The sequence below is a fragment of the Rhea americana genome, unplaced genomic scaffold, assembly GCF_003343005.1.
Source record: "Rhea americana isolate MKP2758 unplaced genomic scaffold, rheAme1 scaffold_454, whole genome shotgun sequence".
In the NCBI taxonomy this organism is placed as follows: Eukaryota; Metazoa; Chordata; class Aves; order Rheiformes; family Rheidae; genus Rhea; species Rhea americana.
This window is the reverse complement of record NW_028186595.1, coordinates 193323-207112: the sequence shown is the minus strand read 5'-3', so window position 1 is coordinate 207112 and position 13790 is coordinate 193323. Positions and strand designations below refer to the sequence as shown.

The window sequence follows — 13790 nt, the reverse complement described above, 5'->3', positions numbered from 1 at the left end:
CCGCTGGCTTTTGTATCTGTCTACCCAGAGCTTCTACCAGTGTGTTGTGTGTGCTATTCACTACAACTTACCTGTTCCACAACTGCGTAACACATCTTCAATTTTCACAGATCATAATATAGGTTGCTTTTAAGGGCTTATTGTTTGTTTATTTATTTTGAATTAAAACTATCAGGAATTTTGTTTGCATCTCCTTAGGATGTAACTGCATTTATGTCCCTATCAGTTACAAGTAAGATTCCTGCATTTCCAAACACAAGGTTCTGGGGTCCTCCTGCCTTCCTGTGACCCTTTACAAGACTGGAAATATTATAATAGTTTTCAAGATTTATCTTTATAAAACAGACAAGAATTTCCTTATAGCTTGTGATGTTTATGCTTCTACATGGTAGTGAGTGTCTAGGCCATATGCAAGGGCAGGGGACAATATGAGGCAAGTAAAGGCGCAAAGCCTGCTGAGATAGTTTTACAGTGTTGGGCCACAAAGACAGAGCAGGAGATAGGCATGTTTCATCCTTGCATCCAGGTCAATGGGCTCCAGACAGACAAAACTACAGTACTATTGCAATGTTTTCTGGGGGGGGGAAAGAGACAGTTTTCTGTTGCAGAAGAGCCCTAACCTACATTCACTCAACAGTGAATATAGACTCTATATAGCCAGACTTAGAGAAACTGCACCTGATACTGAAACAGAGATAGTCCATACTAACAGCATCAATCCAACTCAACAAGGGTTCAGTTCAACAGAACTATTATCTAATTCCTAATCGGCACCTATTTTATGAAAATTCTATTGAAGTATAAGTTCTACTGTGTGCTCTAAAAATACAAAAAGATAGTAGCACTTAAGCTCATCACAGCTGATTGGAATTTGTCTCACCTAACTTTTTGGATTGCATTCGACTTCAAGTTTAAAACCTAAATGAAAGCACAAGGTGACTCTGCTTCCAGCAGGAAGTTTGAACACTTGAATCCGTTACACGTTCGTGAATGCTTAGTGCCACTTTGTACACCTTGACTGTCCTTTAGTTGTCATTCTGGAAGGGCACAATTTTTACATAGATCCAGAGTCATATCTGTCAACCCTATAAGATCCCTAGGATACCCTGGGGTGCATAAAATAACAACAGACATCTATACTGGTGTTGTGATCTTCTGCGGAAGGTCTGGCGAGTAGTCAGTTGGCTGGCAGAGTACGTGATAGCAGCCCCAGAATGCACTCTCTGCACATTGACCCAAGACTTATCAAGGCCGGCCATGGATATTCCATTTTGCCAACATTTTAACTGATTCACAGCTAGTAGCTACCCAAGGTTAGCAGAGCTGAGATAAGGAAATAGTTCTGCTAGATAACAGGGGCCCTTAGGATACAACAGAGGGGGTTCCACATGGGCATCCAACCCATGCGTCCAGCAGCCTTCCACCAGTGACCTCCTCAGTGCAGTTCCTGGGGCTCCCTGTGTAGCTTGGAGTACAAGTCCTTCATTAAATCTTCATTAAATCTGTATAACTCCTCACACGTCTTGCCTGCCTCTCTACATCAGTATCTGACCATTCCTTTCCTGCCTTACGATCACAACTGGAAACTAAATTGGCCTCTAACCAATATAAAATCAGTATCTATACAGCTATTCAGATAATGAATTATAAAGACAGCATTCAGTTGCTTAAATAGAGCCACCTCTAGTCATTTCAGTAAAACTTAAGTATCTCAGTTTGGTCGCAGTTGACAGTGACTGTATTGCCCAGAGCTTCATTAACTATAATGGCCCCTTAGATATTTAAGATGGGAAGCTATTCTGAAGAACAATCTTCTATGAGCCACATGGGTATGACATGTCTTTAGAGAAGTCCAAGAGGCTATGGTATGAATGACTTGTGCTCATTTGGTGTTGGCAACAGCATTTTGGTTTTTATGACCATAGGACATTGCTTGAAGATCAGCAACTGGTGGGGAGAGATGGGATCCACCTCACTAAGCGAGGCATGTGTGTCTTTGCCAATAGATTGACCAGCCCGGTAAAGAGGGCTTTAAACTAGGTAGGATGGGAGAAGGGGGAAGTTATAGAGAGAGAGTAGTCAATAAAACACAACTCAGGTTGGGAGGCCTCCAGCAGGTCCATACAGCTGGAGATGTGCATATGAGACATTGCTATAGGGGACTCCCTTACACCCTTCCTGGGAAACCTGCAGGCATGATTACTTCTCTGAAATGTCTGTACACCAATGCATGCAGCATGGGGAATAAACAGGAGGAACTGGAGATCTGTGTGCAGTCGCAGGGCCATGATCTCACTGCAATCACAGAGAAGTGGTGGGATAGCTCATGTGACTGGAATGCTGTCATGGATGGCTATATGCTTTTTAGGAAAGACAGGCCAGGAAGGTGAGGTGGAGTTGCTCTTTATGTGAGAGAGCAACTGGAATGTATCGAGCTCTGCCTAGGGGTGGAGGAGGAGGCAATTGAGAGCTTATGGGTGAAGATCAAAGGGCAGGCCAACACAGTGGACACTGTTGTGGGTATCTACTAAAGGCTACCTGACCAAGAAGAGAAATTTGATGAGGCCTTCTACAGACAGCTGGAAGTAGCCTCATGACCACAGGCCCTGGTTCTCATGGGAGACTTCAACCACCCTGACATCTACTGGAAGGACAACACAGCAAGGCATAAACAGTCCAGGAGGCTGCTGCAATGCATTGATGATAACTTCTTGTCACAGGTGTTGGAAAAGCCTATGAAGAAGGGTGCCTTGATGGGATGTACCCACAGGTTCTGAGGGAGCTGGTGGATGTCGTTGCCAAACCGTTCTCCCATCATCTTTGAAAGGTCCTGGAGAACTGGAGAGGTGCCTGAGGACTGGAAGAAAGCCAATGTCACTGCTGTGACTGTCACTGCAGTCTTCAAAACAGGCAAGAAGGAGGACCCAGGCAATGATAGGCTGGTCAGCCTCACCACCATCCCTGGAAAGGTAATGGAACAGCCCATCCTGGATGTCATCTCCAAGCATATGGAGGAAAAGAAGGTGATCGGGGGTAGTCAGCATGGATTCACCAAGGGGAAATCCTGCTTGACCAATCTGACAGCCTTCTATGATGGAATGACTGGCTGAGTAGATGAGGGGAGAGCAGTGGACATTGCTTGCCTTGACTTCAGCAAAGCTTTTGACACTGTCTCCCATAACATCCTCCTAGATAAGCTCAGGAAGTATGGGTTAGATGAGTGGACAGTGAGGTGGATTGAGAACTGGCTGAAAGGCAGAGCTCAGAGGGTTATCACCAGTGGTGCGTGCTATCTTTCAGTTTGTGCCTGTTACCTCTTGTCCTGTCACTGGGCATCACAGGAAGAGTCTAGCCCCATCCTCTTTACACTCTTCCTTCAGATATTTAAACACATTGAAAAGATCCCCCCTCAGCCTTCTCTTCTCCAGACTAAACAGGGTCAGCTCTCACTGCCTTTCCTCACATGACAGAGGCTCCAGTCCCTTACGCATCTTAGTAACCCTTCGCTGGACTCTCTTCAGGAGCTCTATGTCTCTCTGATACTGGGGAACTCAGAACTGTGGAGAACACAGTACTCCAGATATAGCCTCACCAGCGCTGAGTAGAGGGGAAGGATCACCTCCCTTCAATATGCTGGCAGCACTCTTCCTAATGCACCCCAGAATATTGTTAGCCTTCTTGGCAATAAAGAGGACACATTCCTGGCTCATGAACACCTTGTTCTCCCCTAGTTCTCCTAGGTCCTTCTTTGCAGAGCTTCTTTTCAGCAGTCAGCTCCCATCATACACTCATGCATGGGGAAATGCATAATAATACATAGTTTCACCATTAACAAGGCTATTACTTTTCCCTCTCTACACCCTCTTTTCTCTGTTGACAGAGGATAAGGTATCTGCTGCAAACATGGCTCCTAATCCCCTTGTGGAAACCCTAATGATGTCAGTGATGCCATATGAGTCTGAATAAATAGAACAGGCTGAGTATAAGGCTGAGTATAATAGAACAGTGTTCTGAGTATAAGGTAGCCAACATGACCTGATGTCTAGCAAGGTTTGTTGTTGCCAAGGGCTTGCATGTTGGAAATGCTGACAAGACTGCCTAGGCCTCAGACTATTACTCGTGCTGCTCTTCCATGTGGGTACCAATAGCACTACCAGGGGAGATCTGGAATGTATCAAGCATGACTATATCACCCTGGAGATAATGATCAAGAGTATGGGGGCCCAAGTGATGTTCTTTGCAATCCTACTTGCAAGGGGGAAGGGTCTTAGAAGGATCAAATGAACCCTGTTGGGTCTACAACTTTTCACAGGTGGTGTCAGTGATGTTTCAGTTTCACAAAATCACCGCATTGCAGAATGGTTGAGGTTGGAAGGGACCTCTGGAAATCTTCTAGTCAAACCACCCTGATAAAGCAGGGTACCTTGAGCACATTAAACACAATCATATCCAGGTTTTGAATATCTCCAAGGAAGGAGATATCTCTCAGGGCAACCTATTCCAGTGTTCAGTCACACTCACAGTAAACATGTTCAGATGAAACTCCCTCTGCTTCAGTTTGCGCCTGTTGCCTCTTATCCCGTCACTGGGAACCACTGAAAAGAGTCTGATCCCGTCCTCTTGACACTCTCCCTTCAGATACTTATACCTATTGATAAGATCCCCTCTCAGCCTTCTCTTCTCCAGGCTAAACAGGCCCAGGTCTCACAGCCTTTCTTCATAGGATAGATGCACCAGTACCTTAAACATCTTAGTAGCTCTCTCCTGGACTCACTCCAGGAACTCAATTTCTCTCTTGTATTGGGGAGCTCAGAACTGGACACAATACTCTAGATGAGGCCTCATCAGGGCAAAATCACCTCTCTCAACCTGCTGACAACACTTCCTAATGACAGAATTGACCCCTGGGGAACACCACGAGCCACAGGCCTCCAACTAGACTCTGTGCCACTGATCACAACCCTCTGAGGGTTGAAACTGCCTTTTAGCCAGTTCTCAATTTACCTCACTGTCCGTTCATCTAGCCTGCACTTCTTCAGCTTGCCTATGARGATGTYATGCGAGACAGTGCTGAAAGCCTTGCTGAAGTCAAGGCAGGCAACATCCACTGCTCTCTCCTCATCTACATGGGCAATCATTCCATCCTAGGAGGCTATCAGGTTGGTTAGGCATGATTTCCCCTTGGTGAATCCRTGCTGACTACTCCCGATCACCTTCTTTTCCTCCACATGCTTAGAGATGACATCCGTCATGAGCTGTTCTACCACCTTCTCAGGGATGGAGGTGAGGCTGACTGGCCTGTAGTTGCCTGGGTCCTCCTTCTTGCCCTTTTTGAAGACTGCAGGGACAGATTTGCATTCTTCCAGTCTTTAAGTAACGCCTAGTCCCATTCTCCTCCTTTACCAAATGAAAGTCTTGGTTTCTCTAGACAGTCTCCCTGGACTCCTCCTCTTTAGAAAGGACAGGCTCGGAAGGTGAGGGTCAGGAATTTGCATGACCAGTTGGAGAGCAACTGAAATGTATTGAGCTCTGCCTAGGGGTGGACAGTAAACAGAGAGCTTATGAGTAAGTATTATAGGGCAAACTAGCATGGGTGACATTATCATGGGTGTTTGTTGCAGGCCACTTGATCAGGAGGAAGTAGCTGGAAGTAGCCTCATGATTACAGGCCCTGGTTCTCATGGAGAACTTCAACCACCCTGATATCTGCTGGAGAACAGAACTAAAATGGGATATACACAAGTCCATTGGCCCTGAAAAAATATGCCCACAAGTGCTGAGGAAACTGACTGATGTCATTGCAAAAGTACTCTCCATTATCTTTGGAATTTCATGGCAATCAGGAAAGGGTGACTGAGGTCTAGAATAAAGCACATACTATTCCTATCTTCAAAAACGGCAAGAAGAAGGGTCTGAGGAATGAAGGGCTAAAAGGCCTCACCTTGATCATTGGGAAGATGATAGAGCAGCTAATCCTGAATGCTATTTCCAAAAATGTACAGGGTAAGAATGCAATCAGGAGTTGTAAGAATGGATTTTTAAAAAAGAAATCATGCTTAACCAACCTGATAGCCTATGATAAGATGACTGGCTGGATAGATGAGGGGAGCCCAGTGAATGCTTTCCTCTTTGACTTCCATAAGGATTTGACACAGTTTCCCACAACAGCCACATAGGCAAGCTGATGAATTATCATAGAATCATAGATTCAGTAAGGTTGGAAGGGACCTGTGGAGATCATCTAGTCCAACACCCYTGCTCAGCAGGGTCACCTACAGCATGGTAGACAGGGTTGCATCCAGGCAGGCCTTGAAGATCTCCAGAGAAGGAGACTCCACCACCTCTCTGGGCAACCTCTTCCAGCACTCCGTCGCTCTCACAGTGAAGAAATTCCCCCTCACGTTCAGGTGGAACTTCCTGTGCTTCAGTTTCTGCCCACTGTCTCTTGACCGGTCACATAGGACAACTGAAAAGAGTTTAGCACCATCACCTTGACACCCTCCCTTCAGGTACTTACACACATTGACAAGATCCCCCCTCAGTCTTCTCTTCCCCAGGCTGAAGAGGCCCAGCTCTCGCAGCCGTTCCTCATCGGGCAGGTGCTCCAGCCCTCTGATCATTTCTGTAGCCCCACGCTGGACTCTCTCCAGTAGTTCCATGTCGCTCYTGTACTAGGGAGCCCAGAACTGGACACAGTACTTGAGATGAGGCCTCACAGGGTTGAGTAGAGCGGCCGGATCACCTCCTTCGACCTGCTGGAAACACTCTTCCTAATGCACATCAGGATACCATTGCTCTTCCTGGCCACAAGGGCACATTGCTGGCTCATGGTCAACTTGTCATCCACCAGCACTCCCAGGTCCTTCTCTGCAGAGATGCTTTCCAGCAGGTCAGCCCCCAGCCTGTACTGGTGCATGGGATTATTCCTCTCTAGGTGTAGGATGAATTAAACACCACCAGGATACCACTGGCCTGCACCACTGTGCATTAGATGGTTTCAGACCCTGTATCAGTCCCTGAGGACTGCTACTAGAGACTAGCTTCCAGAACTTTATACTGCTTTAATCTCTGAGCTCTGCAGTCCAGACAGCTGTTGAGCTACCTTATAGTTCACTTACCCAAGACATATCTTTTCAGCTGCAGAATATATTGAAAGTCTTGTTAAAGTCAAGGCAAAAATCATCCACACCTCTCCCCTCATCCAAGATGCTAGGCATATCATCATAGATAGCTATCAGATTGGAGAATCATGATTTCTCTTTTGGTAAATCTTTGCTTTTTTCTTTTCTCTACCTCAGTATGATTTCCTCAGGATTTCACTACAGTCTCAGTTTGACAGTGGAATTTCCTTGAAGTCTTGAAGTATCTGACTGTAACCAAAGAAAGTTTAGATATGATCTGGGAATGATGAAGTGAAATGTGCATGTAGAAGATAAAACTATGAATACATCTTTAATGAGGAGGTGGATTGGGTTAGATACTTACTTTGCAGTCATTAAATGACAAAAACATGTCAACTGTCTTTGATAACAGTGATTATAAACTATGTGTGCCTACAGGGAGTAGCTACCTAAAGTAAAACACCTACTGCAGGTACCTATACCACAGCAGAGTGGTGTAACCGAAGGACAGAGTCAAGCTGAACTGCTTTAAGGCACTAAGGAAGGTAGGATGGCAGGAGACATATAATTCTGTTGAGGCTGAAGGAATAAAACTCATTCTGGGAAAGCTGACAAAATGAGTACACCTGTTGTGTCTTCTTGTATGGGCTCAGGTATCATAATGCAAGAAGATGACTTGCCAAGCTTGTTACAGGCAAGTCATCCTTCTTGCATTATGACGAACAACGAGTCATGTACATCACAAAGTACTGCAAGTCCCATCTTTACTGGATATGGGAATTGTTGCTTCTCAGTCCTATGTTTATCCAAGTATCTTCTATAAAAATTGAAATTTCCAAGGCAGTCTTTGTGACATTTGAATAGCATTCAGGTGCATTGGCAGCTAGTGTTATTTCAGATGTTATAGGATGTTGTAGGCTACCTACCTGGCCTCTAGATGTTATTTCAGAAGGAAATAACTCTTAAGTCCTATACCACATCTGTCAGCTCTGTACAGACATTTGAAATACTTAACATATCTAGAATTGCATTAGCATATGTAGGGATTAGAATCCCTCACCCAAAGACTCCTTTGAAATACACAAATTTTACCAGAATCGTTTTCTTTATGTGGAAGTTGTTTCTTAACACTAATGCATCATATTTTTCCAGTCCAGAGAACTCTATAAACACTAAATAGATCAGTGCATTTGATCAATCCATCTCAGACAAGAAAATCATGAGACTTTTGAGGTACACTGAAATCTATCACATTGGAGCCCACACTGGAGTTGAGATTAGAATTTGGGATTGTCTGTTTTCCATACCCTTCTAGTCTCTGGATCAGAAGTCAAATTTATAATGGGAATTTTTAAAAGTATTGACACTTCCTGGTGAGATTTAAAATTACAAATGCAAATATATTGTGAGCTGATCTCATTTCTTCTGGGAGAGAGTATGAGTCACATGTATATGTATACACACTCTCAAGTGTTTTTCACAAAGCAGAATTTTTTTCAGTACTATCAATATTGTTCATTAATGCAGCTCCTCACGTAGAGTCTTTCCTTTTCACCAGGTAACTAGGAAACAGAAATCAAAGAGTCTGCAAACAACATCAAGCTGTTCAGGATCCAGGATACTAGTGGGCGGTAAGTGCCTTCTTAATGTACATGTTGGACAACGATTTTCGAGAGAACAGTTAGGCACTGGATTGGCATTGAAATAAGTAGATGCTGGGTCTTTCATTTCTACATCTTTCTGGGAAGATCCACACTCAGATGTTTCCACTATTAAGAGAGAATATGAGAGAAAAAGTGCTGAAGGAACTGTAAAATTTGGCAGGCCCCATCTTTCAATGTGTGTATATTTCATTAGGAAAAAAAAAAAGACTTAAAAGGATAGGCTATACTCAGAAGAAAATGAAGAGGGCAAGCRTATACCTTGCTGCTCATTGGCTTCTTGATGACTGAGATGGTATTGAGCTTTTTAAAATTATAAACAATGTGTTTTTTTCTGAGCAATGATGGAGTAGAACTTTTGTCACTAAAGTAGAAGGACTTTTAGATCTTGCAAACCAGTCCCTCTAGGAAAGTTTCACACTCCCAACTTTGAACATCTTCAAACATCTAAAAGATATATAAATCTGGACTATCCATGTTGAGGTCTGTAAATTAAAAAAAAATCAAAAAAAAAATCTTTTAAAAAAATCATCAAAAGACAATTTGCTTTTCCTGTCATAAATGCCTGTAAGATAAAGTCTCTTTCAATTGCCAGTGCTAGGATAGTTTTCTAGCTGAATAAGAAATCTTACTTCCTTACCCCCATCTTCTTGTCTGCATCTTTATTTTTAAATGAATTGAGTTATGTACATGAGTCAAGTTTACTTTGGGGAGGTATCTAGATGACAGATATTTGATAACTGGATATCTGGATGATAGACATTTGAAACAAATAAGATGAATAACACCTTTTAAGTGCCCTGTCTCGCTTGCATAGAGACAACCTGCTTTTACTAACTCAAATGCAGATACCTATACTACAAATGTTGAAGAAGTTTTTGTTTTTTTGTTTGTTTTCTAATCTTAGTCTAACCTCCTGTATAGCTGTTGGCTAGAAAAGTCCTTTATAGCTAGACATGTAGATGGTGATGGTGACCTCTAACTACAACATGTCTTACCAGAATGTTACAGTGATGAAGACACTTTTTGTCTTTTATTATTATTATTATTATTATTGTCCCTCAAGGATGAACAGGAATCTTATTACCTTGCCTACTTATTCAGTCTTTGCAATCAGAGCACAAAGTGACTCATTCTACAGAACAGGTAAGTGTTTGGATCTTTAGGTCTATATTTCTGAGAGCTCAACCCTTCCCTGCACTATTATGCTATAAGCAGTTGGAGGTGTTGAGTGTCAGCAGCTGACACAGGAATTTTTGTGAGCATAGTCCAGTGAACAAGTTGCAGAAGTGAGACTAAGAATCCACGTCTTTCATGGCTTTGGGATTGTCTTGCTGTTCAAGCTGTTTCTTTGTATCACACTTTCAGCTTGAAAAATAGGTGTTACAACGAGACAGTAAGCTTGGAGATCTTCAATTTGAATGAAGAAGAAAAGAATTTGGGTGACTTAGCTAGTCACAGACCACTAGATCATATGTGTGCATGTGAAGAGGAATTGTGAAAATATTCAAAATTAAGTAATATCATTAACAGGTGAAGAAAATAGCATAGGAGCTGAGATTTCTTAAGTCCTCAATAGAAAGAAGTAAGAGAATCTGGGATCAGAAGGGAAGGGTTGGAAAAGAGAATCAGTATCAATAGAAATAGGAATCATGTGATTTACCTCATTTAACTGCAGTTATCTAGTTATTTAGGTTAAATCAGCTATACAAAGACTTAACCGATAGTCAACATAGGGAAGGAGGGACCTTAGCATCACATTTTTCCTTGTCTTATATTCCTGTCCTAGAGTATGAGATTCATCTCATTCAGTTTTAGCCATTTAAATTTAGTTGTTTTATCCTGAGCTAGTAATAATCAGAGAAGGCAAATAGCCAAAAATGATGGATAGCTCACTTTTCTAAAGCAAGACATTTAAGATGATTTGAAAAATACATCTTCTTGAGGTAATTCTTTTTCTTCTTTTATTATAGCTTCACAACTACTAACTAGCTTTTACATTATGAAATTTCAGATTCCTAATGTACTTGAGGTGAATTCCAAAGATGAAATTTAAGGCTCAATATACAGAAGAATAGTTTTCTGATAGACCTTTCACATACCTTGATCTTTGTTTTTCACTAAATTTTCACAGAGACCTTTACATGAATTATAGTATATCAGACAATATATTATAGTATATCTACAGTGAAGACTAGTCGTTGTTGAAATTAACAATAAGCAATGAAAGAAATGGATTTAGATTTCCTTGGCTGGAATTCATCTGTCTAATTCTAGGGAAAGGATTCAGTTCTATGAAGCATAGTCTTCCAGTGTCATCTGAGAGATGTCTCTCTTGACCTCTAGCTCCAGCTGAAGAAAACTACAGTGATATCTGTCAGCCCCATGCAAATACTATGAATCCTTTATGGAAATAGCTATAACACTAGGAAGATATATTTTACAATTGAATCTTGTCCTAGATGTTTGCAAATTATCTGTCAACATTAGAACTACAGAGCTAGATTTACATTATGGTCAGTAGAGACAGGATCAGTACAGCCGATGAATTTTAAAGAATGATTCATCTGTACAAATGTAGTAGTGAATTCAGTTCTTCACAGGTAGGAATTTCACATCATTCGAGATGCGCTAGGGCATCCAGATGCCTGGCTTACACAAAACATTCCAGAAGAATACTTGTATCCTCTAGATCCTGTTTCATATCTTCCAACTCCATGTGAAAGTCTCAGATATTCTAGGAAATCTTAAACAGTACAAGTGTGGAAAAGTGAACTGGGTCCAGGATGCCTACTTTCAGATGAAGTGAATGACTCCACAGACTCTACTGATGGCACTCAGCAAACTTGCATTGACTATAACAGGTACTGAGACTCCTACATGAAGTAATCTCTATTGTAGATACCCAGTACAGAACTCAGGTACCTAATATAATTTTGGATTGTCTAGGGTATTTGTCTGTTCTACAGCTGTCAATCTAGAAAGGTTTAGGTGTTGAACTACTTTCCTAATATTAAACAAGATGAATTCCACCCTCAGTAACTTAGTCTGAAATACTAATCCTAGGTCCACTCTATAGCTGGTGAAGAGAAAGAGTTATTTACAGGGCATATTTCATCCTATCCTAAAATCATGATATATTATAGACAGGACTGATCATTTGAATCACATTTTGGAGGTGCCTGCCTCTCCATCTACTTGAGTGCGAAGAGAATAGAAATATTTATCTGAGATATAGATAAATATCTCTATTTATCTAACTATAAATAAAACTATAGCTGGCTCAAGTTAGATGGAATGAATCTAAAGCCTGGTCTCTTGAATATTAAGGATATTTGTTAAAAATAAAATGGTTCTCTTGGAAAGTAATGCAAATAGCTGTAAGTGTTTGTTTCTTTTACTGACACAAAACTAAAAGTTCTTGTGGCAGTCTTCTGGATCTACTATCTTTATTATCATTACTGGTAATTGCTAATTTTATAATATAATATAATTTTACAATATATAATAATATAGTGATAAATTTTTTTTTGGGGGGGGTCAACAACAGAGACGAAAAAAGAAAATGAAACTAGTACTCAAGAATTTGTCCTCCAGGGATTCTCCATCGTTGTTAGAGAACTACAAGTTGTACTTGCCATCATCTTCATCACGATCTATGTATTGACACTAGCAGAGAATACAGTCATCATCGTAACAGTCCGCATTAGCTACTGCCTCCACACCCCTATGTACTTCTTCTTGAGCAATCTCTCCTTTCTGGAGATGTGTTATATTACTGTTACTATGCCTAAAATGCTTAGCAGCTTACTGACAGGATGCAAGATCATCTCTTTTGAGGGGTGCATAGTCCAGCTCTACTTTTTCATTGCTTTAGCCTGCACTGAGTGTGTGCTTCTGGCTGTCATGGCTTACGACCGCTATGTGGCTATATGCAGCCCCTTGCTCTATTCAACCATCATGACACGTGAGCTTTGCTTTTGCTTAGTAGTTGGCTCTTGGGTGGGAGGTTTTACTAGCTCCATGCTTAAAGTAGTCTTCATCTCACATCTAAATTTTTGTGGCTCAGTTATCAACCACTTCTTCTGCGATATCTCACCCTTGCTAAACCTTGTCTGTATGGATATGTCAATGGCAGAGATAGTGGATTTCATCCTGGCATTGATCATGATCCTTCTACCTTTGCTTGTGGTGGTGACCTCTTACTTCTGCATAGCTGCTACTGTAGTGCGGATCCCCACAGCTCAGGGAAGGTGGAAAGCTCTCTCCACTTGTGCTTCCCATTTAGTAGTTGTTGTCATCTTCTACTCTACTACTCTGTTCACCTATGCCCGACCTAAGGCCATGAATGCCCTTGACTCTAACAAGCTAGTGTCAGTTCTGTACACAGTTGCAGTACCTTTCTTCAACCCTATCATTTATTGTCTGAGGAACCAAGATGTCAAAGAAGCACTAAGAAAAATAATAAATGGCAGAAACATACTTAACAACAGGAGTTCTGGGTCCTGAAAAGAAAGAATGACAGAGAACAACTATTACGGCATTTATAGGAGACTTCATGATGAGATTTCACCTAACCTGAGTACAAGACAAGTAACAGATAATGTCTAAGCTTAAGATAATTATAAAAGATCCTTCTTTAATCAAAGGAGAAAAATCCTCAGGGTGATTTCATGGCCTCTGAAGACGGTGTGTGGAAGAGATGGGGTATATTATCCTCAGAAATACATTTCCCCACATTTAGTGTTAAAGAGGGTCTATACAGTTAGGGTAACTCAAGTATGTCATTATTACAGAATCACAGCATTGCAGAATGGTTGAAATTGGAAAGGACCTCTGGAGATCATTTATTCAAATCAATCAATTATTCAAATCAAGCAGGGTCACCTGGAGCATGGTGTCCAGGACAGTGTCCAAATGGCTTTTGAATATCTCCGAGGAAGGAGATTCCACAACCTCTCTGGGCAATCTGTTCCAGTGCTCAGTCACCCTCGCAGTAAACAAGTTT

The 13790-nt window shown here is 41.7% G+C and overlaps 1 protein-coding gene across 1 annotated transcript; it reads left to right on the top strand.

The window, feature by feature from the left end:
• Positions 1 to 9849: 9849 nt before the first annotated feature.
• On the top strand, positions 9850 to 13291 carry LOC146589479 (olfactory receptor 6P1-like). The gene is made up of 2 exons (XM_085316173.1): positions 9850 to 9928; positions 12333 to 13291. Exons 1-2 carry the CDS (start codon positions 9850 to 9852, stop codon positions 13289 to 13291), a joined length of 1038 nt encoding a protein of 345 aa, XP_085172299.1.
• The last annotated feature ends 499 nt before the right edge of the window (positions 13292 to 13790 follow it).

Bases quoted from the DNA above. Each gene is read 5' to 3' on its own strand.
- LOC146589479 (XM_085316173.1), top strand. From the start codon at position 9,850: ATGAACAGGAATCTTATTACCTTGCCTACTTATTCAGTCTTTGCAATC. The intron at 9,929-12,332 runs GTAAGTGTTTGG...GGTCAACAACAG, and splicing joins TGACTCATTCTACAGAACAG to AGACGAAAAAAGAAAATGAA.